A 27,838-nucleotide genomic window follows, 5' to 3' on the forward strand; every position below is an offset into this window, starting at 1 on the left:
TTACATCGCCTTAGACATGGTAGCCCCATCAGTGCAAAAATAAGTGATCTCCATAAAACATGGGAAACAAGAAATGCACTCGCAAAACACAAACCTCTGCTAAGCAGCTCATTTCCACCCATATTGTGACTTTCAACTAAAAAGACTAGCTCTACATTCCAACTGTGTGATAAAAATCAATTAACAGTCATCACAAGTGTGACCCTAAGAAATCTGGCTCTTTATTGTGGAGTAATATAAACAACTAGGCTGAAAATGGCCCTACAGTATCTCCTATGAGAAAGAATCCTTCAAAAAATTTAAATCAATATCTGGATACAGACAGTGATCCTGATCACTGCCAAAATGTTAGATCATTATGTTCCTTGCGTCATTAGCACCTTTTCCAGAAATTTCATCCAAATCTGTTAACTTTTTGAGTTATTTTGCAAATAAACAATCAAACCAACAAAAGCAAAACATAACCTCCCTGGCGGAGGTAATGAGATACCATTACGATCCCTGCCAAATTTCCTTCAGTCTCGTTATTATAAGCTCTATATATTCATTCACTCATTGGCCAATATGTGTCGATGGCATCTCCTATCAATATTGCATTCACTCTTTCTTTCTCGCTCCATTCTCCTGTAAAATTTAATACTGCCACATCACTACATCCTAGAGGTCATTTTTATGCTTTGATTGGCAAGCCAGTATTCCCCTCCTGCAGTCTGTTTGTATAGGCGACACGTGTGCCTGCCAGAAAACCCTGCAGTATGACAAGAGGTATTAAAGAGGACTGTAGTGAAATCAAATCACTTCCTGGTGGAGCCATTTATAGTTCAAGCCATACTGTGTAAACACAAGAAAATGTATTCGATTTCATTTCAGCGAAGTAGACCAAGTACGTTTACCCAGCAACAACCCAGCAACAACAAAATGTAGGATCAAGGCGGCAATTTTCCAGGTTTAGAAAGTGATAAATAGTCCTTCAGCGTCTACATTATCATGTCATCATAAGGAGTTTGCACATCTAGCATTGCTTATAGATATAGAAAATATAGATTTAAATTGCAATTTTCCAGGGTGAGAAACTGATAGTAAAATCAGATCTTGCTGCAGGAATACCATGCAACAACATATTTCTAAAGGAAACATACTTGCCACTTATTTCAAATTTATATCCACCTATAATTCTGCTATTTTTGGTAGTTTATGCAAAATGGAAGTTTTGAATACATCAGCTACAATGGGCCGAATGCATAAAACAAGCAATTGCTTGTAAGCAATTGCTTCAAGCAAAACAGAAGCTCGTCTGGCAAAAGGTCTAGCTCAAGCAATTGCTCAAATCCATATGCATAATCTTTTGTTTGTGCTTATACCTTTTGCTTGTCCCGCACAAGCAATTGCTTGCGTTTTCAACAAAAGGGATGTCACGCCTGTGCGAACACAAGAACAAAGGCGAGTGTGGCAGCATGTATTTGAAAGGGCATGTGTGTGTGGAAACATTTCCTGACATAGCAGAAGAGCTATGAAATGCACACACAGACACATACACACACATATATACACACACACGTATTACTGGCTGATTCCCATTACTGCAGCTTACAGCAGCCCGGATCTGCCAGATCGCACGTGGAGAGAGGTCTCCTCGCTCTCCACCAAAGTCAGACATCCTACCTGTTTTTCATCACATTTTGCGTGCTAACCACCGGACATTCTCGTTGTTGAAATGAAAAAGTTTCTTACACTACTTATGAGTAATTTCTTGTAGATTTATACCACTCCTTCACAAGTGTGGTCTTTCTTTCATAAATATGAAAATGATACTTAAAAGGGAACATTCCGGTTCAAGCAAAAGCTCAAGCTCATTTTACAGAGCTTGGAAAATCGTAAGCAATTGCTAGCAAGAACTAGCAAATGGTATGTTTTATGCATACGTTTTTAAGCAAATGCTTGGTCTCTAAGCAATTGCTTGCGGGCAGCAAGCAATAGCTTGTGCTTGCTAGCAAAAGCTTCTGCTTGCAAGCAATTGCTTGTTTTTATGCATACGGATTCGAGTAAAAGGCTACTGTAGCACAAGCAATTGCTAGCGTTTATGCATTCGGCCCAATGTCTTACTTGCCGTGCTGCAGGATTGCTAAAGAAAATACATTGACATAGACCCCGTTTACAGTGCGGGGCTCGGCCGCGGCTCAGCCGCAGCCAAGCCCGCCTTCATTTCAGTGTAAATGCAAAAAAGGCCAAATGCGGGGCCAAAATTGGCCGCGCATTTGGCCATGCTCTGGAGGTGGTCTCGGCCAGTTGGCAAAGGGTCTGAAAACCAGACTATACCAAATTGCATTTGTTTACAAGCAGAGCGCCACTACGACAAAATATTGAAAGGTTTGAATTAAAAGCGCGGCCGAGCCCGGCAGTGTAAACGAACAAAATTGTGGGGCATGGCCCCGCAATTGAGGCTGGGCTCGGCCGCCGCTTGGCCGCGGCTCGGCCCAGCCCCGCACTGTAAATGGGGTCTTAGTACATGAAAGCCTGAGGGAGGAAGCAATATGAAATCAAGCAAGCTTCAGAAACTCATAATATCTTCTCTTTAGGGAGAAAAAAAGAACAAAATCTTCTCTCCAAAATAAACTGAAAACTGATTTTTCATGGACTAGGGAGGCTTCATTGACAGGCAATTGTTTCCTTAGTATAAACACACCCTCAAAATATTTGTCAAAAAGGTAAACTTTACATTTGAATTCATACTCTGTAAATCTCGTGTCATCTATGTTGTAATTGACCCATTAAGCCTTGTAGAACTTTTTGCTGGCTAATGTAAACTTGGTGGCTCCTGAAACACCAAGACTTGCCGTTGAAACACACACTCAAGTCACTGAGCATTGCCCCACATTTCTGAACATGGAGAACAAATCCATTTTAGGATTTGTCAGGGTCTCACCAACACAAAAAATAAAAATAAAGAATAAACAACAACAACAAAAAAGGGCCACTGGCACCCTTGGGAGAGTAAAAGAATGACCAATCCCATGAAACTAGAACTCCATGACAAAGAATTCTCTATTTGATTTTCAACATGATGAATCTTCTTGAGATGTCAGATTGACATGGATAACAGCTGACATTATATAAAGCCCCAGAGAAGAACTCACTCTCTCTTTTTCTCTTTCATTGCCTCTTTATCTCTCTCTCTCTCCCTCCCTCTCTTTCTCTCATACACTCACAGATGAAAACATAGACACACTCATATTTCTCTCTCATCCTCCTTTTGGCATGCAACCCCAACAAGTATTTTGAAAACTGCTGAAGGGGCAAATTTGTGGGCAAAGAAGATTTCAACCTGCAGTATGAAGTAGGGGGGAAGGTGTAGAGAGAACGACGTATAGATAGACAGACAAACACACAAGAAAAAAAAAAAAAAGGAGAAAAACTTTGGCCAACAGCATCAACATACTCTACTTGCAAACCATTATATTTCCTTGGCACACAAGCAATGGCTCCATTGTAAAATGTACACATACTATCTTAATGTGATATTTGACATGGCGCAATCACATGCACATGCACAAATTGTACAGAAAGGGTGAGGGGGGGGGGGCCAATTTGTTATCATTTAGGCCTACAAGAAATTCATAAAATATGCGCTACGGTGGGAAAACAGGTTACTTTGTTGACAGCAATCCAGTATTTACCCCCATCCAGTTAGCTCTGATATTAAAGTTAATATGCACATGAGCACCTTTAATCAAAATATCTGAAATCAATTCTTTCAAATCAACTGAAACAAATTCAGCAGTATTTTATCTATTGTACAGGAAATCTTGCATCTTTCAGTAAGTTCCCAAGTATTCTACACAAAGGTACTGTATGGAGCATAATATCTACGTGCCTACGCTTACAAGGACACTAGGCAATTTAAAATATTAAAAGGGCTTTAAACTTTTGAAATAGTTAAACAAGAAATAGTAAGGCAATATACTGTACAACATATCATACCTGCCAACATTTCAATATGAAATATCTTACTCATGGATTGCAAAAATCTTATTTTATATGCAAACTGAAGTTAAAAATCTTACTTTCAGTCAAATCTTCAGAAAATACACATGAAAGGTATATCTAAATATTTTTTAAAAATCTGATTTCTCTGACAGAAAATCTGATTTTGCTATTTTAAACGTAAAAAAATCTTACTGAATCTGATAAAATCTTACTAGTTGGCAAGTATGCAATATGCAGTATAGGTTTAGAGGGTGTCTTATAGTATAAGCTGGTATTTTCGCATACATATATTTTCGCGAATGAGGAGGTGATGAACATTTTTGCAAGACGTGTTCACGACTGACATCGAGGCTATTGTAAATGCGCTATTACCCGAGCCCATGGCATTTTCATGTGTCAATAAATTTGCAGTCCAACTGTGATTTGCGAAATTTGCGAAAATTAAACCCTTGCGAAAATGACAGCCTATACAGTACTACTCTGTCACCAAGGCAGCAACCAACTTTAGCCCCATTACACTGTACTCACATTTTACACTGATCTGAACCTCTGGCCTACAATGTATACGATTATGTGGAAACTGGCATCCATGGTATCCAAAGTAGCTATCACCCTGATACTCTCACAAAATGGCCAAGCAAAGGGGGCATCCTTTGTTTCATCCTTAAACAGCAGTTTTTATTACAACTGTACTAAGAGCACAACTGACCAAAACGCAAAGTATAAGTATCATAATAAACTACAATGTATGAACATCAGAACCACGATTGCAAATCTGTAAAGCTCCATGGCTGTCACTCCATTGCTTGACATCAATGTACATGTAAGGGTCATACAAAAATTTGACATTGTGCTAAAATGTGTGCAGTTTCTGATTACTTTTTATTGCTGATTTGTTTTGCCTCCATCCCCCCCCCCAAAAAAAAAGTTGCATTTGAATACCAACACAAGGGGCACTGCAGCAGTTCAGCGACCGAACATAGTACTTTACAGTATGGCTCACAGGAAATGCACTTGGCCTGTCATGCACTTGTTACCAGCGTGCATTTGATTTCCTCTCACGCCTGATGCATTGAGGGGCACATCCATCTCCAGGTGCAAAAAACATGTGAACTAATTCTGTTGCACGCTAAATTCTCTCTACGTAAAGAGCTCCAAGACTTGACTCTTTAGTTAAGTCTAACACACGTGAAAGAAAGGTTAATCTTTAGCAACAAATTGCTAATACTGCAGCTATAAAAATATATAGACATTTAGCAATAGCTCTCACAATCACTCTGAAAAGACCATAGCACTATCCAAAACTGTTTCAAGCTGCTAGGCAATGGGCATGCTAGCAGCAAGTATTGTGCATCTTTAAAGTCTTCAAATTTGTTTGTCATGAACACACTTCAAAAAGATAAGAACATGTATCAGAAGACAACAAGGTCTCATTTCATGGCTACTTGCCATGGGGTTTATCAACAACAACAACAAAAAGAAAACCCTCCTATCACCGCTAAAGGAAATGTTCATATGTTACTGAACAGAGAAAATGGATAGCTTCTGCTCTGACAAGAGTGAAATGATCATTCCTTCACATTACCTAAAATCACTTCACATGCGATCCAATATGAAGATCTATTCATACGCTTGTTCATTAAAAAATTGTTCTTTAACCGCTTTTAAAACCTAATTGCCAAATTTTAGACTCTATTACATTGTAAAACCTGGCAACTGCCACGCATTGATAGACATAAATATTGTATATCCTGCAAAGAAGATAGCAAAAAAGCTTTCTAAGCACTTTGCAGCTTTTTATTTTTCAGCTGAATACTTGAATGCTGTATTTGGGTTCTCGGATATGAAACAAGACCTTAATTGATGTCAGGAGGTACAAATTACAGTAGACAATTGCACTACTAACAGGATACAGGGCAAGTATAAATGAATTGGTTAACTGTCACTCCTTAATCTGTTAACCGTCTCCAATTTCCTTTATTGATTTGGAAGTGACAGGTGCTATTACAGGCAGAAAGTATCCCTTTGGACTCAGTAACAGCATGGAGGGAGAAAGAGACAGCAGGAGAGAGCATGGGTGTTTGTGTGTAAGTGTGTGGGTGTTTGTGATGAGTTACCATGACCTCCCAAAGGCTCAATATGAGTGCATCACGTTTGAGCCTACTGAACAACCCTTGCAGTTTGTGGATAGATCAATATAGCAATCCAATGCAGCAGACTACACTAGCTCCTTTCATACCAACCTTGCTGTTGTCACATCACAGATTACTATAACAGTCAAGGAAAAACATCTCTTAGTGATATTATCAATGACAAAGGGCATGATTTAATCGACCGAAGTTGATGCTACAGAACTGATACATCGATAGAAAGAGTAAAGGGAAAATATCGTACTTACCTGCACTGAAGTCCCCACCCTGGACCATGAAATCCTTGACCACACGGTGGAAGGTACTGCCCTTGTAGTGAAGGGGCTTGTTTGTAGTCTTACCCATACCTTTTTCACCTGCAATGTAAGAAAAAAAAATGAAGTCAGGAGTAGAGAAAGTTAAATGAAAGGGGACAACAACGTGCTGTTGTTGGGTTTTTTTTCTTAACAATATGAGACAATATTTGCTTGTTTGTTTTTAATCAGAACTTTCATAGATTCTGGTGAAAAATAAATGCTTTATTCTGTCCTAATCAATGGGCAAAGAGCATTAAACCTTCACATCAGCACAGAAAAACAGCAAAATGGTCTCTTAAAAAATGTGACATTTCTTCTTCTTCTTCTTCTTCTTCTTCTTCTTCTTCTTCTTCTTCTTCTTCTTCTTCTTCTTCTTCTTCTTCTTCTTCTTCTTCTTCTTCTTCTTCTTCTTCTTCTTCTTCTTCTTCTTCTTCTTCTTCTTCTTCTTCTTCTTCTTCTTCTTCTTCTTCTTCTTCCAATCCAACATCTACACAGTCATTAGATACAATTAGATGTATTTGGCCATGAGTTGGCACATCGTAGAGCCTTCTCATTTGCAGCCTTTCAGCTCAAAATATAGGGCCTACAGAGTACTCAGAATGTCCTTACATGACAATAAAACTCATAGGCCCGAATTCACGAAGGTGGTACAAATGAAACCGTGGTTTAAACCATGGACAAAAACCATGGAGCGCCAAGTGTCGCATAGAATACTTCCTTATGAAATCAGTCATTTTGTCGATGAAATGATTATTTTGTAACGAAATGACAACATTTTGTAACTAAATGAACATTTCGTCCACGAAATGATAATTTTATTAAAGAAACGGTCATTTTGTCGACGAAATGACCAATTTCGTAACGAAATATTCCATGCGACACTTGGCGCTCCATGGTTTTTGTCCATGGTTTAAACCATGGTTTCATTTGTACCACCTTCGTGAATTCGGGCCATGAGGTTTTAGATGGTACAGAGATATCAAAGTGATCACACTCTTCCAGTGTTTTCATTCTGCACCAAATTTCACTGAATGTCTCTCATTTCATCTAAATGCCTGCATTAAAATCATATTTCTCTCTGCATACAAGCATTTTAGAAATTTTTATAATTCTACTTCAAAACCTTTTCTGGGAAGAAAATGTGCCTCTGATGAGTATTCCTCATCATGAATCCTTCATATATATTTTTTCCAACCCTGACAGGATTGCTGCATCAAATGTGTTGTGATTGCTTAGTAATGACAGAGTATTGTTCATTATCACACCAGATTCCAAAACTCATAGGTGTAGATCAACTATACTATGCACAGTACTATACAATACAGTATGTCCCGAAAAAAATTACAACGCAGCCTTCCGCAATGATATCTTTAAAAATGGTGAATGAATCTTAATAAAAATTCAGGGTATGAGACTATAACTCATTACCAACATCTTACAGAAAACCCCATTCGATTTGCTTCAGTGGTCAAAGAGAAATACGGAATTTTGTAGAGGATATCGGGAATCTCTTTTGTCCAAGTTCTGTCTATTGTTCACACACAAGATCATCGAAATGCTAAACTCGGAAGAATCCGATTCATGACATGCTTTAATACAACAATCCACATTTCTCTGTGACCGCTTAACCAAATTGAATGGGGTTTTCTGCAAAATAGAGCTAAGATGTTATACCTTAAGAGTCTGAAGTAGCACGTACACAGGTTGATCATAATAGGTGTTATCAATTCAAAAATCTGATTGTAATTTTTGGGGCGACTTACTGCAGTATGTCCCAAAAAAAATTACAATAAGATTTTCGCATTGATAATGCCCAATATGATTAAATTTTTCAAATGCTACTTCAGGGTCTTGAAATATAACATTTTAGCTCTATTTTGCAGAAATCCCCATTCAATTTGGTTAAGCGGTCACAGAGAAATGTGGATTGTTGTAAAGCATGTCATGAATCAGATTCTTCCGAGTTTAGCATTTCGATGATCTTGTGTGTGAACAATAGACAGAACTTGGACAGAAGAGATTCCCGACATCCTCTACAAAATTCCGTATTTCTCTTTGACCACTGAAGCAAATCGAATGGGGTTTTCTGTAAGATGTGGGCAATGAGTTATAGTTTCATGCCCTGAATTTGTATTTAGATTGATTCACTATTTTTAAAGATATCATTGCAGAGGGACCCGTTGTAACTTTTTGGGGGACATACTGTACATCACACCGCGGCACTGAATGTCATTGCAGTCGTGTGCAATACAGACCTGGGAGTGTGGGGTTAGAATGCCAGCCCTAATAGCTTTCTGTCACATTGCCATCTCAGGGGAAGTTCTTTCACACCTACTGCAATCAAATCACACTCCACTGTGCACACACAGTGGGGGCTACATGCTGACAATACTCCTCGTTGCGACGTCTCTTCTATGCTTTGCAATATGATATTGTTGTGTATGATATGTGTTTGGTTAAACTGCGCCAGGTGCAGATATGGCCATAGAGAAATCAGTCCGCTTCCAGTGCACAAAATCAATAGCCAGCTGGATATCATTAAGTTCAGAGATTGCAATTTCATTATCGTACATTTTACGGTATACACTGGAAACAGTATATTTCCTATGTCTGAAGTCTATTTTACAGGACCTATCATAATCTGTTTATATTCAATGGGAGAATTTTGTAATGCATTCACATTCTATTAACAACCAAAGTACAAAAGACTTTCCCTAGCAAACGGAAAGCTTGTCTGACCTTGTGTTACCAAGCAACAAATAGTGAATACAAACTAGGCCAGGTTTGGGTTTGAAGAAAACTATAACAGCTACACAGCAGGTGAAAGACTTCTGTAAAATTACCTACAGAGAAGATCTCTGGAAAAAAGAAGCATTTGAATTTTCATCACTTGTTTGATTGTAAGGGTTTTTTTTTTCATTTTTGTTTCTGTGTTTTGTGTTTGTTTTTTTTCTTTGGAGTAATTATTTCACTGTGACTATAGTTACGTTCAGACGGTGTTAACCTCCAAGACAGCTACTGTATAAGCTGTTATTTTCACAAATTGGGAGGTCACAGACATTTTTGCGCGAAATTTTTTTGCGATTTGACACCGACGCTTATCAAAGTGCACTACTAGCCTAGCCTGCGGTGACATTTTTGCATGTTGTTAAATTTGCGGTCCAGTAGTGATTCACAAAATTCGTGAAAATCTCGTGAAAATAACAGTTTACACAGTAACCTTGAGGATAAGTTCTATGGGGCGTCAAGTGTCGTACAGTCGAAAATCGACTGAAATGACTGATTTTGTAATGAAATTGACTACACAACACTTGATGCCCAACAGAACTTACAAACTGTATACTCAAGGTTAAGGATCACTCTCTAAATGTCACTATATGACTCATTCAAATTCATCCAGCACTCTAGTTCATGTTATTGCTGTGGTAATTGTGATTACTACCACATAGGCCTACATGTAGCATCTAGACAATCCATTACCACGATTTTCGCTATGCTGGAAAACAGTGATTTCATCTAAATCATAACATCTTTCCAAATGTTTCTCAATTTCTTCCCCTTCCATAAGTACATTATGGGTATTAGCATTCACAGACACTACTCAAGTGCTCAAGCTAGGTGATTTTAAGCCTCGCTGGTGTAGGTAGGACTTTTCCAGGGGAAGCATGAGTGTGACTCAACCTCTACGCGTAGGGTGCTAAAGTAAGAGCGGTTGGAGTCCATCTTCTAAGGCCCTTATCACCCCAGAGCACCTGATTTCCTTTGTACTAGAAGGACAGACCACCCTTGCGACCATGTAGAGTATAGTGGTAGTTTTAAATGTGCGCTCTCTTGAATGATCCTGGGTTCAGATGCATGAAAAACATTGTCTGATACAGGCGCATACATTCAGTGTGCATAGCACTGAGCCAGAGAAAAGGAATACGACTCGGCCCTTTTGAGTTTTCCCACAGTGCAATACTTGTGCATATACGATAATTTTGTGGCATCCTTCCAAATCGAACAATACTTCGTTTGACCTGTCGACTTTGATTCACAGGAAGGGAAAACTTGGCCCCTTGTGGTCCCAGATTCAATCTGCCTCGTTGGGTGATTGGTCTATAAAATCATTTCCTGTGGCAGGCCTGCACGTATGGAGCCACCTCTCATCACTACACTATTAACATTAGGGTGGGGGTGGAATCTGAAGTTACCAGTGTGTGTGTGGGGGGGGGGGGGGGGAGGGGAACAAAGCATAACTAGGGCAATAATTTCTGTACCTTGTTTCATCTTGTTTGGACGGCGGAGGAGGGCAGGGAGCTGGGTGAACACTAAATATTTTTGGACTGTTAAAGGACACGCTCACCTTGATTACATGTGATTTGAGAGAATGCAGCAATATTGAAAGAACACATCAGTGAAAGTTTGAAGAAAATCAGACGTATGTCCAATCAAAAATCATGAATTTTTGAAGTGTTGCTATTGATGAGAAGACGAGAAGACTACTACAGCTTGCGATGTCACATGTGTACATTGATATACTGTACGAGCTGAAATTTTCGCGAATTTCGCGAATCGCCTTTGAACCGCGAAATTAACAACAAGTGAAAATAACAACGTGCGAATAGGATACGTACAGTTAGACCTCGCAACCGCGAAATTAACAACACCTGAAAATGTCCTCCTAGTAGCAATTCACGAAAATATCTGTATGCGAAAATTTCAGCTCGTACAGTAATGAAAATCGAACACATTTTCACTTCTTTCTTCCTTTTTTTTTTTTGCATAATAAGAGCATTTGACTTGATTCTTTCAGAGGGAAGAGTGAATAATATTACCCTTAACATATGTTAGTGACAAGGTGAGAATATAATTCATGAAGTTCTCTGTAGATTTTTCTTGTATAATTTTACACATGTGACATCATAAACTGTAGTACAGTAGTCTTCTCATCCAGTAGTGAGTGTGCATAAATGTTAAACATTCATAAGTATTGAACAGATTGTCCGATTTTCCTAAAAATTTCACTTGTGTTCTGCTAATATTGCTGCATTCACTCAATTCACATGTACACTGTATGAAGATGAACTTGTCCTTTAAACTATAAGAGTAGACCAAAAGGACAGAGTGAATGTCCTACAAAAAGTTACTACTGTTTGTCCTTTAACGTTGGCATAAATCAGTTTTGATAAAAACACAATGAAACTGAATAATTTCTAGCATTCAGATGGATGGTGATGGCTCACTCTACGGGAAAGACGCAAAAATCAAGATTACATTGTACATTGTCCCCTAAAATTTTAAGGATCTGTGTTATTACAGTCCTCTTGACATTTCAGAAAGAACATGGAAATCATGCTATTCAGTAGGCATCTGCTATATTGCATGACAAGTAATACCCTGTAAAGTGGATATAGATCATGGGTCAGTTTAAACATATGCACTGAGCTGTGGTGAAAAAGGTGATGTACTTTTTCTTCAAAATGTCTAGTTGAACCAAAGGACAAAGAAACTAAAAATGTTTTGATTACACCCATTTCTCATTTCAACAAACAACGTTCAGAAATTGGAAAAGGAAACCATCAGTCAGAGTTCAGCAACTTTCTATGTGTGATGGAATAGTTATTGCAGCATCAATTCCTCAGTGGCAGTAATTACAGGTTTCCTAATGGCAGACCACAAATGAGACTGCAGTGTTTGCAGATTTTACTACTGCCTGTCCTACGTCGAATATCACGTGTAAATCTAATCGTGTCTTGAAATGTGTGTGTGTGTGTGTGTGTGTCAGTTTTATTTTGTTATGTGATGTATTCAATAGTTATTCCTATGAAATATGATAATTGCGGACAATGTACCAAGCCATATCTCACTCAGTCTGTCTCTGAACAGAAACAAACATCTTCCTGGCACACACACAAAAGAGAGGAGGAACCTCAACCACCCTCGCTATTCGTCCTTGCTCAAATTACATGGATGATACCATAAAATTCGTAATAAGCCATGTAAAACTTATACCAGAGTGCCTGTCTCAACCAGTTAGGGACCCAGCAAGTGGCCAATAATCACAGCCAGGTTGAGCCCCATTTTCCCCTGATGTCTCACCAATACACCCCCTGCCTCGAAGGCAAAGCTGAAAGAACCCCGCACAAGGAAACTTTTGTCACGAATGTAACTCGGGTCATCCGCGTTCCATCAACACTTCGCGGGAGGAGGTAAATTTCCCCTCTATTTCTCTACACTTACACAAAGTTCGTACCAGAACCGTTTCTGCTTGGCCCACACGGTGTTCACTTCTGCTCGTTGACAGCCCCCTAGCCAATACATCGGCATGGTAATCACTCGCCTAATTCTCTTGGACAACTCCCCTCGAAGATTGCTCACTGAATTCCTCTCTGCACATATTGTTTCTATTGAATGGATTCTCTGTGGCATATGAAACCTATCTCACTGCCACTGACCACACAAGGCATGTTCTTGTGCAGTAATATCATCCTGAAGAGAGAATTAGCTTCCTACAGAGCAGGCAAAATATTAACACAGGGTGATGCCACTGGAAGAAAGACGAGTGGAAGTTCGATGGGATGTTTGGAAAATAAAAGCAACAACAACAAATAATCATCAGACAGATAAAACTTGAATATAATGACATGAGTTTGAAAGATGACTCTGTTAAGATGACTCTACAGGAAGTACTCCAAACTACACAAGGAAAAGTAGAAATTACGCGGTGCGTAATATATGTCCCCGCCGGAAGTAGCATTTTGTAACAAAATGTGCAATATAGGTAAAAAATCAAGGTCAAAGGTCAAAGAAGTCAAAGGTCAAAATTCTGTGTAGAAGTTTTGAATCCCTCATCTAGTGCCATCACATAAAGCAAATGGAATCGAAATTGGGTTAGAAATGGCGAAGGAGTAGCATTTTGTAGCCAATGTACAATATAGGTCAAAAATCAAGGTCAAAGGTCAAAGAAGACAAAGGTCAAAATTCTGTGTAGAAGTTCTGAAGCCCTCACCTAGTGCTATCACATAAAGCAAACGGAATCGAAATCGGGTTAGAAATGGCGAAGGAGTAGCATTTTGTAGCAAAATGCACAATATAGGTAAAAAATCAAGGTCAAAGGTCAAAGAAGTCAAAGGTCAAAAATCTGTGTAGAAATTTTGAAGCCCTCAACTAGTGCCATCATATAAAGCAAACGGAATCGAAATCGGGTTAGAAATGGCGAAGGAGTAGCATTTTGTAGCAAAATGTACAATATAGGTCAAAAATCAAGGTCAAAGGTCAAAGAAGTCAAAGGTCAAAATTCTGTGTAGAAGTTTTGAAGCCCTCACCTAGTGCCATCACATAAAGCAAACGGAATCGAAATCGGGTTAGAAATGGCGAAAGAGTAGCATTTCGTAGCAAAATGTACAATATAGGTCAAAGGTCAAGGTCAAAGGTCACAACTGAAATTCTGTGTAGAAGATTTACAGCTCCCATGTGGTGCTATCATATAAAGCAAACAGAATCAAAATTGGCTCATAAATGACAAAGAAGTAGCAAATTGAACATTTTGATCACACACGGACGCACGCACGGACGGACGCACGGACGGACGCACGGACGCACGGACGCACAGACACACACACGTATGGAGCCCGTTTCATAGTCCCCTGCTCGAACTCGTTCGGCGGGGACAATAATATTGTAAGCCATTGTCTGAAGTACTGATGTAATACAGAAAAGACATTTAGAATTCTTTGTGACTAAAATATCAACAGCAATTCATTCACTGTCTTTTCTAAACATGGTAAGGTAAGTAAAACATCAAACCAAGGAGCTCAGCTCCTTGATCAAACTGTTAATAATGGATGGACCACTTTCTTTCTCCTGACAAAAATGAGAAGATAAAGCTGATCCCTACAAACCTGACTAAGGAACGCCTACCGGTAGTCATCTCAATTGGCAATTCCAATCTCAGTTCACAATCTGCTGTGACCTAAAAGGTCAAATCATGTAAGATTACAACTGAGCAGATGAAGAGCCTGGTGAAAGAGAGCAAATGTTCCCAGATTGCTAGACATTTTGGCATGTATTTTGCTCTCATGTTTTTACCATTTGTTAATTCAAGTTTCCTCTCTAAACAGTGACTCCAGCATACTAGAATTCTTTTGTAAATTCTTCTTTCTTTCACAAAGTTACACATGTGACAAAAGTTGCGACAAATTTTGGCTGACATACCATTTCTTGGACAAGGACATTTTACTTTTGAAACATCACTTTAATTTTCTTTTCTTTTTTCACACTTGTAAGTTCCAAGGAACATATTACCATGACAAGGCAGAAATAAAAGCGAAAGAAGTGTATGATTAGAAATGCAAAGTTGTAATGTGCTCTGCAAGATTGGATTCAATACACCTTCCTTCCACACAGACACACACACACACACAAAAGATAAGAACAATATACTAAAATATAATACATTGTAGATGAATTTGGTAGCACCTTCAGCAGCAAACCACTTGTCCAGCAAGGTGTACATGATTGATGTCGGTCAGAGCAGACAGGTTCACTTAATTTTGACTTGAACTCTGTAGTGTGTGAATGAGACACACCATGTTTCCATGCACATTCTACATTGATTTCTGCATGCACAAGTACAAATCTAGGCAAAGGGGATCAAAGTAAAATCTCGGCTCCCTGTCTGCTCATTGGTGGGTGATATTTTTCTCCTTGCACGTACACCAGGACAACATTGTCAGTTCATGGCTGATCCCGGCCAAGGAAAGCCAGGAAGGACCAAAGGCTTCATTCCAAGTAGGTCCATGATTCCATCAATCAATTCCCCACCCCCCTCCCAAATCTCCATTCTACAAGCCATACTCATCACTTGCAAGTTTCCTTTTGACCTCTTGGTATATATATTGAAATGGCTAAACATTAGATTGGCTACAGAGGTACACAGTGCTGTGGAAAAATAACCACAAAAAATAAAACTGCAAACCTTTGCTCTTGTATCTTGTGTCGAAATGTGAGGATATTTAATCAGGCATGTGAAAGCATACACTCAAGATGACAAGTTTAAACTGAAATTTTTCCTGTAACAATCAAATTACTGATGTGCTAGTTTTGAAACTGAAAAGACAGCACTCGCACTAGGTCTCACATACCACTGATATCCATGTCAGCAATTCATAGCATACATCATAAACAGTCTCAAATATGATTCTTCAGCAACATGGTGTCTCCAGCAGCCAATTTTTCATTGTTAAAACTAAGCCTGGAATTCAGATAAAAGCAAAACCGAAAAACATCTGCGGGACTGGGGAAGGGAGACATTCTGGACCCTGGAAAACAGAATAATTCCAGTCAGGTATATTCTTAGACACCACGGACACCAAGTGACAGGAATAATTAGTTCCCTTCTGGCGTTATCACAGCATCCCACTACGATGATATTAAACATCAGTTGTTCCAATCCTGCCACATGCTGTCACAGCTTGATAACACATCAATCAGCTGTTATTCGCTCTCCGGAGTGAGGCAGAATGCCATATCTGCGACACTGTTCAATTTCAATGACATCTACACGTAGCATCTATATTGCATTCGACATCACTAACAGTTCACAAAAAAAGCACCAGCACTTACCACATTTCCCTGTCAGGTTAAAGGGACTGTACAGAAGTGGTTGAGGTGGGGATTCATGTTTTAAACATTCAGTGAGATAATGAAAAACCTCTTATGAAATATGAAAGAGCATGTAATTTTAGAAAGGATTCAACGTTTATTTGATGAAAATTGGTTTTCAAATGGCTGAGATATCCAAAAAAGTGATAATAATAAAAGGCGACAGGCCACGCCTTTTATTAGGATCTCTTTGTTTCACTTTGTTTTTGGATATCTCGGCCATTTCAAAACCGATTTTCATCAAATAAACTTTTGATACCCCTTAGAATTGCATGGTCTTTGACATCTCATAGAATGGTTTCTGAATATCTCGCAAAATGTTAAAAGCTATGATCCTCACCTTGACCAGAACTGTACACAGCCTTTAATGTTACATAGTTTTTCAGAAGAAAGGTAAAAGGAATAATGACCAGTTAAAAAAAAAAATATGCAAAAATTTATGAAACAACCAAATCATTTTATATTCTACATGTAATTCCAACTTTCCTCTGTTCTTTCTTCATCTATTTTCTTAAAGTTAAGCAAATAAAAATGGAGGCATAGTATCAAATATTGTTTTGAACTCTCTGCATACTTTAGATAATTCATCATAGCCATGTGTGGAGTATATTCTAGAGTGGTGGACAGTATTAGAAGCAAGAATATTACAGATTGACAGGGTTGGAAGATTTTCAGTCCTTACTCAATACTACCAATGGGTCAACTGTAGTGTAAGTTGAGAAGCTTATTGCTTGCATTTATCATTATTCTAGAATGCCAAAGTGTTATCCAAATGTCTTCTCTAACATTGCTAGACAGAAAAATCTGATTACTTCATTGTCAGGAACAGATAGAGCACAAAGGCTGACAGTCTCATTCCTGCCTTTTGAACATAGCAAACAAATTCATATTTGATTGCACACCTTGTTCCTAGTTTGGGGAAAAATATGGCATCGGCAAAACATTAAGTTGTACCAACAGTAATGTAACCCAATTGGGAAAAGAAAGATAACTACAGTCATGCTCAAAGCTTGAAATGTATGTTTTAATACATCTGTGACTGAAATCTCGGTAAAACAAATGGCCACTCAACGTGTCATGTCCAATACACACTTCATGAGTTTTCATTTCATACAACTTCACCTCAAATGAAGTCAATGGTTTTAACATGCAATTTGATGTGCTGCTGGTACTGTGCCAAGTTGTGAATTCACTGAAGAGAATGCTTGATGTTTGCCATATGGTTCTCCATCATAAGGTCAATTTCAATTAGTGTTAATCCCAACGGACCTATTCCCCACTTCCTCCTTAATAGATCAGCCAGGAGATTTTGGAGGTCTAGGATTAGGATAAAGTTTAAGGCATTAGGTCAATGACAAGGGTTTGAACCAGAATAGGGAATCTGGTAATTTAGGAAGGAGTTCCTTTCGCACTGAGCAAATTTTCAAGAAAATTGTCCTCTTGATCATTTTTTTTTTTCAGATAAAGAGTACAGACACAAATTTACCCAGAATATTCAACAAAACTTCGAGCAAAAAATTTTAATTCAGAAAAGGAAAAGTCTCACAATAGCTAGAATTTCTAAAGAACATTTACTGTCCAAATGATGCAGAAATGTCTTATATGCAAGAAAATCCAAGGGGCCCCAACAGGCACCTTTCTCCAGCAAAGGAGTATGTAGCATACCCCTGCAACTGGAAAAGCACTCAGAGAGTCCAGCCCTCCACCGAGCAGCTCATTTCCACCCATATTGTGATTTCCATCCTATATTATATTCCTAAATTCAGATAATCTGCCATATTAGATTCCTTGACCATCAAAATATACGCATTATCCGCATTTTTGCATTAAGTTTGCATTTAATAATTCACACCCTAGCAAGGTACGGACACAATTGTTTGCACACCTTGCCCTCACTCTTGTGCTGTACAGAATTTCTGTACTGCTCACTGTTTACAGGTCGTACTGAGTGGGCATGGGTCATATGATTGGTTTATTTGTGTTGACGTCTTGACCGAGTTTGAACTCCATGAGAGCATACAGGTAGGCTACTATTTAACTATTATAACTGTAAACATTGTGTGAGCATGTCTCCCTTTGATGTAAGTTTTACAAAATACATTTCACACTTTTTCTGCTTTCATCTAGCATCTCGAGGTTTACACATTGTACTTTGTTAATATAAGACCACTGGACTCACAAACATAGGTCTGCATACACATAAAAGCGTACAAATGCATTTAAAGGGATGGTATATATAGTTTCAGATGGGATGGGAATTAAGGTTTCTAATGCTTTTTGATGATCATTTTTAGAGAATATGAGAAACCTCTTAATATGAAATATGAAAGAACATATAATTCTAAGAGGAATCCAAAGTTTATTTGATGAAAATTGGTTCTGAAATGGCCAAGATATATCCAAAATGAAGTGATACTACTAAAAGGTGGGACCCACCTTTTATTAGGATCACTTTGTTTTACTTTGTTTTAGGACATCTCAGTCATTTCAAAACCAATTTTCATCAAACAAAATTTAAAACCCTCATAGAATTGTTTGCTCTTTCACATTTACTGACGTGGTTTCTAAGTATCTCGGAAGAAAGTAAAAGCTGAATTCTCATTTCAACCAATACTATACCATTCCTTCAAAACAACCAAGTACATTTTCTTGCAAATGATTGTCCAATAGTTACAATAAAAACAACTTGATGCAGGGATCCTTAATTTGAATAAATAAGTAATATTTAGGGATGAGAACCATCACTGGCTATCGGGTGGAAGCTCGGCAGTCTAGTGGATATGACACCTGTCTAACAATCAGAAGGATGTTGGTTCAAGTCCAACCTGAGTGTGTATGCCCATGATTTTTATCATGCCTCCTATTAAAACAATAAAATCATCAGTGTTTATTTATGTTGATGAAGGGCAATTTGTCCACCAGTTGCAGTAAAAACAACCCAAGGTGAAAATAAGGAATTCATTCTCTTGCTAATGATTTCCATTGGTACTTCCAATTTTTTCTTATCATTACCCGGTAATTATTTTTGTACAACTACAGTAGCTGTCGGGGACTCCAGTTGTACATGAATTGTACACCAGAAGCAATCATCTTGTTAGCATGTTGCACACTTGCATTAATTGTAGCACTACAGGAACACTTCAATTTACCAACTAGCCTCTTGATGTTCCTTAGTATCTGGACAATTGCCAAATAGTTGAGTTAAAAGGGACAAGTGTTTGCAATGTGATTCGAAAATCTACTAAACTGGAGAAAACTTCACTGAGAGTCTTTAGGATAATGGCCACACAATTCACTCTGTGTTCGAGGAAGCTACACAATACACATACTTCCACTTCTGGCTGAATCTTATTGGGTGACACACAGGAATACTAGTTTAGGAAAAATGTAAACACAACAACACATACAGCCTTTGTTTTGTTGTATCTAACACTTCTTAACAAGCATGTCTCCATTATCTTGCAATGAGATTTCAACAGCTACTTATCAATAATTTGTTTGCTTTTTTTTTAATTTAATAGCTTTATTACAGCTCCGGACTAATTCGCCTGGCTGTCACATCAAAATTTCAATCCTGAAATTCAGTAAATTAGGTGAAAGCAGTGGGTAACATCATTCCTTACCTGTACACAGTGCACGGAAATTCTCACAAGTTGTTGGACAGATATCAGAGAAGAGTTCAAAGATGATTCTTCCTCCTGTAAGATAGAAAAAAAAAAATCATTTAAATATTTCATCATCACTAATGAATAGCATAATCTCAGATCATACTCACGGGGGGAAATACCCAACAGATATTTGATGTAAGTCAAATGATAGAGAAGTAAAATGCCAAATGATGCTGATCAAAAATCCTCAAGGGCCATAAACAATGATTAAAAATTCATTTTGTGGCCTCCTAGTGAAAACACTGAGAATGCTAGGTCCTAGACAGCATCTTCTTTCTGCTTTGATTTTCTTCACTTCCACTCTTGATTTTGGAAATACTGAGTAAAATACTTCACACAAACTAAATACATTGTAATCCAATCAGGTAACTTACAATTTTACTCCAAAAACAAAGTCTTCTCTCACAGCAAAGTGGCAACAAGTGCAGCCACACAGCCAACCCTTGCTCGGAAAGACCTGCAGTCCAACCTGAAGTAACCACAAGACCTGCAAGTCTACCACTGTCACCCGTCAAGAAGCAAAGTGTTGTTACCACAGAAACGCAAGATCAGCCCCCTGGCAAGGGCTCAACTTATCATTTGCAGAAGTTGGGCTAGGAGAGACTGTCTGAGCTAAATCGGAGAGTCTTGAGTTAGAACTGGACTCTCCCAAGTCACTTCAGCTGGAGGGGTGGACAAGCCTTTCCAAAAAAATTATCCCTCCCATGCTTCATTTTCAATAGGCAGGTGCATGGGCATTTCTTGTCTCATTTCCGTTTGTGTGTTGGGAGCTATGCTTCACCTCTGGAAGCTCCTCTGCGCTGCTCATGAATATTGGGCATTGATCTTTAAACAGAAAGTATCAATTTAGCTAGATCTATGTATTTGTTTATATAAAACATCAAGATTCATTTAGGTGTAAATTATTTCAAACATGGATAGGAGACAATGTTACTGATATGCTGGTTCGATGACACACAGCTCGTTTTCTGATTTCTTACTTTAAACAAAGTTTAAATAATTTGTTATGTACAGAAACTGATACAGAAGAGACTTCTGTGCTAAGTCTGACAGGCTTAAAGGGAAGATAAACCCCAAGAGCAATGTAGATTGAGTGAAAGCAGCAACTTTAGTAGAACACATCAGTGAAAGTTTGAAGAAAATCGGACAATCGATGCAAAAGTTATGAATTTTTAAAGTTTTGGTGGTGGAACCGCTGGATGAGGAGACTAATAGAGGTTATGACGTATGAGTGGACAACAATACCAAGAAAATATAAAGAAAATTCTACAAAAATCCATTTTTCATGAAAATTACAAATTCCATCAACTTGATATTGACATTATGTTAAGGGTAGCAATTATTCCCCCTGCTTTCTGAAAGCGGTTGGTCCATTGCTCTTTCATAATTCTAGAAAAGTGAATTTTTGTTGAATTTCCTTTATATTTTCTTTGTATTGTTGTCCACTAATACGTCATATCCTCTAGTAGTCTCCTCATCCAGCGGTTCCAACACCAAAACTTTAAAAATTCATAACTTTTGCATCGATTGTCCAATTTTCCTCAAACTTTCACTGATGCGTTCTACTAATGTTGCTGCTTTCACTCAATCCACATTGCTCTTTGGGTTTACCTTCCCTTTAAGTTATATGGACCCACTGAAAGTCTTTTCAGTTGGTAGGGTATATTATAAGTCTTTCCACAAAAATTATCCCTCTCATATTCTACTTTGGAAAGACTGGTGCATGGGTATCTCTTGTTTCACTTCTGTTCATGTTGTTCTGAGCTTTGTTTCACCTCTGGAAGCTCCTCGGTAACTACTAACAATGATTGTGGAGGGAGGTCTTCTTATAGACAAAGTATTCATATGACTATTTCTTTGTTTTCATAAAACATATAGATTCATTCAAGTGCAGATTAACTCAAAAGCAGATTTGAGGTAATTTTGCCTGTGTATTTGATGAATGAAAAAGCAAAGACAATGTTAAAATATTGATTTCTTGCTCTAAAGAAGGCTATGATTATGAACAAATGCTATCACTGTAAGACGCCTACAGCTGATGGCTTTGTGTCCTCCTTACTGGTATTTTCACAGGCTGGTACGAGCCTAACATTTGTGTAACTGACTGTATAGTCATCATATCAACAGTTGCCCATCACTTTTAACATCACTTTATCTGCCACATGAAACAGAATGCTACAACTTGTTCCTGTCAGTTGATCCATCCCTGATTCCTCCTGACTCCTGTGATAATTGAATTCACTTACAGACCTCTTGAGCAACAGACAGCAGTTAGAGTCATTGACCACTAAAGGGGTCAAGTAAACCCAGACAAACATTCACTCAGTTCTGTGAGGTCAGACCATGTCCAAGTATGTCTAGACTTAACAAGGTCCTTTTTAATTTGTACTGGGTCAACTGTCCATTTCCTGCACAATTAGCTTTTCTCACTTTAGCTTTGCATCCTTCTTCAGGAAGCTTGAGTAATACATGCTATATCATCAAGACTAAGTTATATACGTAATAAATACAAATACACGCCACCTACATCGATATCACAAAAACATCCAACAATACACACACAACATGGACGAGGCCATAACAAACACAAAGAATCATACATCTGCTGCTAATATCTGACTTCTTTAAATCCACTGCAGCATTGTTATGCTAAGCTAAAATCACACAAAATTAACCAGTCGAATGCAAACTATCACTCTCAAAGAAACATAGATATTCAATTACATGGCAAATGTTGAAGTGCATAGGACATCCATTCAGTTCTGTCTCATGGTCATAAATCTTTGCAGATATTGAATTAATGATGTATGTTTTCATAAAAAAATAATGTCTCTGTTTGCCAGTCTTTTGTCAATCTACTCACTGTAATAATCCTGCTCCAACTATAAATCTCTGTCCACCCAGCCCGAGGGTAATGATTACAAAACATTACTTTTATAGACTTGTATGAACTCAGATATTTAGCTTCACTTATCAACTCACACAGTTTATTTTTTGTCACAGAGTTTATCAAACCTTCATTTCATAAATGCTCGGTATTAGGTCTACATATATGTGACATTTTGACGTTGACAAAGATTTTTTTAAATGGAATGCCTGTAGTTTACTGTTGAAGTTCATCTTTGTGCAATGTAAAAGCTACTAGAAAGTCTGATTTGGTCCACTCACACTATATTCTTCTTGGCAAATGGTACAACATATTAAGTAGGAACAGACATATGGGTACAGACGCAACAACAACAACAGCAGCAAATATTTGGCGCTGCTGAATTAAACTCTTTTTGTATTTCCCATTTGATAGGGGTAACAACACTAGAAATGAAATGATGCTTAAGGAAATTCAAGTACATGTAAATCCCAAGTGTGGAAATTACGTGACCTTTACTCTCTCGGTCTCAACATGTCAAAGAAAAAGAGAAGGGGATTCCAACTAACCTCCAGAGCTGCCAACAAGGACATCAAAGAAGCAGCGAGAACGGTGACCTCCAGAGGAAGCCATTGTGACAGCTACCTTTCCCACTTACAACCTAAAAACAAAAACAAGGGGTGGGAAGAATAAACATTGTGAGTCACCTACTTGCAAATCACTCCCTAGTGACATAGTGCATGTAGATCCTGATACACTTTTCTCAGACATCAATGGAACATGTGACCTTGATCCTCTAGAAGATACAAAGAATAATATATCTTGGTAAGAGATTGAGGGAAAGTATGTACTAAAAACATGGTTCAAGAAAGATCGACTTTTAATATACCTTGTGAAATTGAAATACTAACTACTGCAGTCACTAATTTCAACCAATATCGTATCCTAAATCCTGTCATCAGAGCTTATGAATGTCAACACACAGCTCACTGCAAGCAGAAAATGGCAGAGTTTCATCAACTGCTGCCACCATTCTGCCCCCCCCCCCAAAAAAAAAAAAAAAAAATCTTATAGGTATGGTAGTGTGTCAGGTCTGAAGTGTCTTGTAAGTATCTCTTTCATGACTGGAATGTAAATTGTTGTCTACATACTTCCTGTTACAAGTGCTCGGAATTCTTTCTAAGCTCCACAAACACTTCATGCCTTGTATTAAAACTTTGTGCAAGCCTCACATACCCCTCTTTGTAATGCCTGCACGCTGCATCTCAATAGGCGTTTCACATCAGCCCGATGTTTAAAAAAAAAAAAAACACGCTATTTTCGGAATCTCGAGTTTGGATTTTCATTTGCCACAAAAATTCACTTTTCTAGCATAATGAAAGAGCACTTGACGAACCGCTTTCAGAAAGCAGGGGGAATAATTGCTGCCCTTAACACATGTCAATATCAAGTTGATGGAATGTGTAATTTTCATGAATGAAAAATGAATTTTTGTGGAATTCCCTTTATATATATATTTTTTTTTTTTTTTTGTATTGTTGTCCACACATGATGTCATGAGCCCTAGTAGTCTCCTCATCCAGTGGTTCCAACACCAAAACTTTAAAAATTCATAACTTTTGCATCGATTGTCCTATTTTCCTCAAACTTTCACTGATGTGGGGTTCTACTAATGTTGCTGCTTTCATTCAATTCACATTTCTTTTGGGGTTTTGGTTTCCTTTAATTTTGGCAAAATTAACAGCAATTATTCAACTCTTCCCTAAATTGCCTAACTTTTGTAGACAGTATGTATTTTTGGGTGTGAATTTTAGGGATAGAACAGTTTCTGCATGACTTAAAATCATTACAAAACCTGCACCAAGGTTTGACCTCAGGCACCAAAATTCGACCACACGCAAAAGCATAGGTTTTGTACATGTAGCAGGCATTTTAATATGGTTGAATTATAGGTGGCTTGCTTTGTACAAGTTGGTGCAATACCACACTAGTGCCTTGTGCAAGTTTGCAATTGCCCATGTATGCACAGCAGCCTCAGATCAGAGAAGTAGATTCCTACTAGTCAGCTAGTATTTAAAGATATCAGAGGGTCTGAGAATTAGGAGTTCTACTATCTAGGACCTCCCACACTACCCCTCTCAAAAAAATTTGAGATAAAATAGTCTGTCTACTACTTTCTATTTTTACTCGGTCTTGTAATTAAATAGAACTAACATTTAGACATGGTTATCTAGATACAAGCGTACTAGTACTAGTAATATTAATCATACAGTGCACATTTTATATTGGAGCTTAACCTTAAATCTTTACTTAAGCATCCATTGGTATTGCATTGTTCAGAAAATGTCATGGTCATGGACTTGTGGCATACTTGCCAACTCTACCGCATTTGGTGGTACCGGTAGACTACCGCTCTTGAAAGATTTCATTAGCATTCAAGTTAGCGCTGCTCGCATAGGCATCCTGGATTCTACCGCTTTCTCAAATGAAAATGTTGGCAAGTATGTCGTGGAGCCAGACAACATCCATATTATTATTAAACAAGCCATGGCCAGACGTCGACCAGTTCTTTTCGTGTTGGTAGCTTCGTAAATTCCAGATCATCAGATGGTAGACGTATAGACCCTAGTTGGTACATGCGCAGCAAAAAGAAAAAAAAAAAAGAAAAGAAAAAAGATCAGTCTGTCTAGCCCCTAGATCTATAAACCGTTTCTACCTAATTAATCATGATAATGTCTGTCAGAGATTTGTTCTGTGCCGTGGTCGTGGAGACTGCATCTGCAATCTGGCTTTCTGGCTTTTCGAATTACAGAATCCCCGACCATGAAATGAGTTATAAAAAAAAAATTGAAATAGGGGCCTATTCAAATAAAACTCCTCCAGTAGGACGAATTTTTCAGTCTAATGCGTAGCCTGCCAGCCATGCTTCCATTTCTGGGAGTTCAGAGCAGTGGCATGATGGCAGTGGCTCAGCTCACTGACACTGGGCCGGGCATGGCCCGTCTCCTGCAGCATCACTAATCGAGGCCAGCACTCAGCAGGCAGTGCATCGACTGACTGCCCGCGCCAGCTCCCGCCCGAGCTCCAGGCACATGGCACACGTGAAAAAATGCATGCAAGCAGCAGGCACAAGCGCCGAGACAACGCAGCCATTCCAGCTTCATGTCAACACTAACAACAGAACGCAAGTCTACATGTCTTCAGACATCAGTATAACATAAATCTAACATTGGAGAAGTGCAGGAGATCTTCAGTAATGAAAAACAAAGCCAAGGTAATTATCACATTAACTAAGTATACCATAATTTAGTAAACTTACTTACGAACCAACGCCGAATCCAATGAACGGTACGTACAGACGACTGTCCGTAAAGACGTGTGTTACTGGTAGTGTAGTGTACGCCAATTTCTCTGTTCTCGATTTGGTGTACGCATTCAATACGTATTACACGAACACATGGCAAATATATACACGGTGTAAATTGATGCACCCGATCATACACAACGATCACCATAAACCTGCCGTACATACAGTGTATGTGGCACGGTATCGTGTAGAGGCTCGCTGATTAGATTGCACGCAGCGCACAATTTTTAACTTTACGTGCGGTGTGTAGGGCTCACACGGGTAACACCCCCAATTTTTCCCCCGAGAGACGTGTGTTAAAATTAAAAATTCAAAACATTCTTTAGAATAGCCGGGAGAAATGAGGTTTCATCTTCGGTAACCGGAAAAAATGAGATATACAATTTCATCCATCAAATTTCCAAAGGGGGTTCTTCAGCTCAAACTCTGTCCAAAAGGGTTCGCAAAGCCAGACAATATAACTTTTTTTTTCTGTAGGCACCTATATGCACCCAATACTTATCAATAGGCCCTATATAGTCCCTTCAAATTTCGTGAGAAAGGCTTTCATCTTCCAACCAAAATGCAGTTTGTAGAGGAATTCATACTCAATATCTCCAGCTATTCAGTTTTTGTTTTTTTGCCAAACTGCATTTCTGATTTTTGATTGATTTTTTTTCTCTTCATTTATTTTATGCGGTCAGGTATATTCCATTATACTAGTATTTGTGGTGTGAGCCCTCATGTTTGTGGAGGACTGTTCACAAAGAGAAAATCTCTTTGGGAGGACTGCACTATTTGGGCACTTGAAAATAATGCGAGGCACCATGTTTAAAAAAGAAAATGTTTGTATTCAAATATTGAGGCATTTATGCATATTTATGACAATTGTCATGGTTAATGATATATTTCGCTTTAAATTCATAAACTGTGCCCACCACTGCGGTTGCGGCCTATAATATTTGCATAATCATGTTGCTATATCATAGTTATGCACATTATGCTTATTTTCTTCATTTTCTCCTCTACAGCATTCAATATAGACTGATATCTGATCCGATTATGAAATACACTAAGCCACATTACGAGATGATTCAGACATGAATCACAACAAAAGTCTGGTAATAGACCGTCTCTGTATATAGTGTATTAGAATTCATGGATCAGGACGGTGTCCTTTTCTACCGCTGCTTTCACCATAGGAGCGAACTTATTCGTCAGTTTCTTTGACAGGAATTCGCTCAGCATTATTGTTGCTAGATCTAAATTGTACGGGAAAAGCCTCCGGCAAGCTTATACTATGTATCATCACGAACAATATTTATATGCATAGATTATTTTCTCCTTTTTCTCAGTTGAAAATTTTCTCCAAAATAAAGGCAGTGAATGCAAAGCGGAAAAGAAATAGACGGTGTCACTGGAAAAATAAGTTTGAATCTAAAGTGGACATTTTATGAAACTCCTATTGTAAGACATTTATCTCTAATGCATGATTATTGCAAGTATATACTGCGCCACAAAACTCAGAGAATTGAGACACTTAGTATTCAAAAGTAGCGCGCAGATCATTTCCGGGGATCAAAGTCAATGATAATTTCAGTCGGAAAGATTCATAGAGAAAATATTAATGTTTTGACGCCCATGCATCAATCTATAGATGGCAACCTGGGCACTACATGCACCAGGCCACAATAGGTCTATATAATTACGACATCTTTTGCGAAGTCTGAGTGACAAGCCCGATTATACCAGTCATGGTATATAGGGCCTACATGTTATGCCTAAGTATTCTGTAGGACAGCAAGGATAAAGGCTTACAAAAACTGTTTTGTGTGTGTGTGTGTGTGTGTGTGTGTGTGTGATTACTGATATATAGCCAAATA

The 27,838-nt window shown here is 38.4% G+C and overlaps 1 protein-coding gene across 1 annotated transcript in view; it reads right to left on the bottom strand.

The window, feature by feature from the left end:
• LOC140238266 (uncharacterized) overlaps positions 1–25,991 on the bottom strand; it is a 54,424-nt gene extending 28,433 nt beyond the window's left edge. Inside the window, exons 1-4 of the mRNA XM_072318202.1 lie at positions 25,929–25,991; positions 23,179–23,270; positions 19,699–19,773; positions 6,383–6,490 (exon numbers count right to left, since the gene is read on the bottom strand). Coding sequence (XP_072174303.1) covers positions 6,383–6,490; positions 19,699–19,773; positions 23,179–23,242 — 247 coding nt within the window. The 5' untranslated portion in view covers positions 23,243–23,270; positions 25,929–25,991. The remainder of the gene's footprint in view (positions 1–6,382; positions 6,491–19,698; positions 19,774–23,178; positions 23,271–25,928) is intronic.
• Positions 25,992–27,838: the final 1,847 nt, after the last annotated feature.

This window comes from Diadema setosum, chromosome 14, assembly GCF_964275005.1.
Source record: "Diadema setosum chromosome 14, eeDiaSeto1, whole genome shotgun sequence".
In the NCBI taxonomy this organism is placed as follows: Eukaryota; Metazoa; Echinodermata; class Echinoidea; order Diadematoida; family Diadematidae; genus Diadema; species Diadema setosum.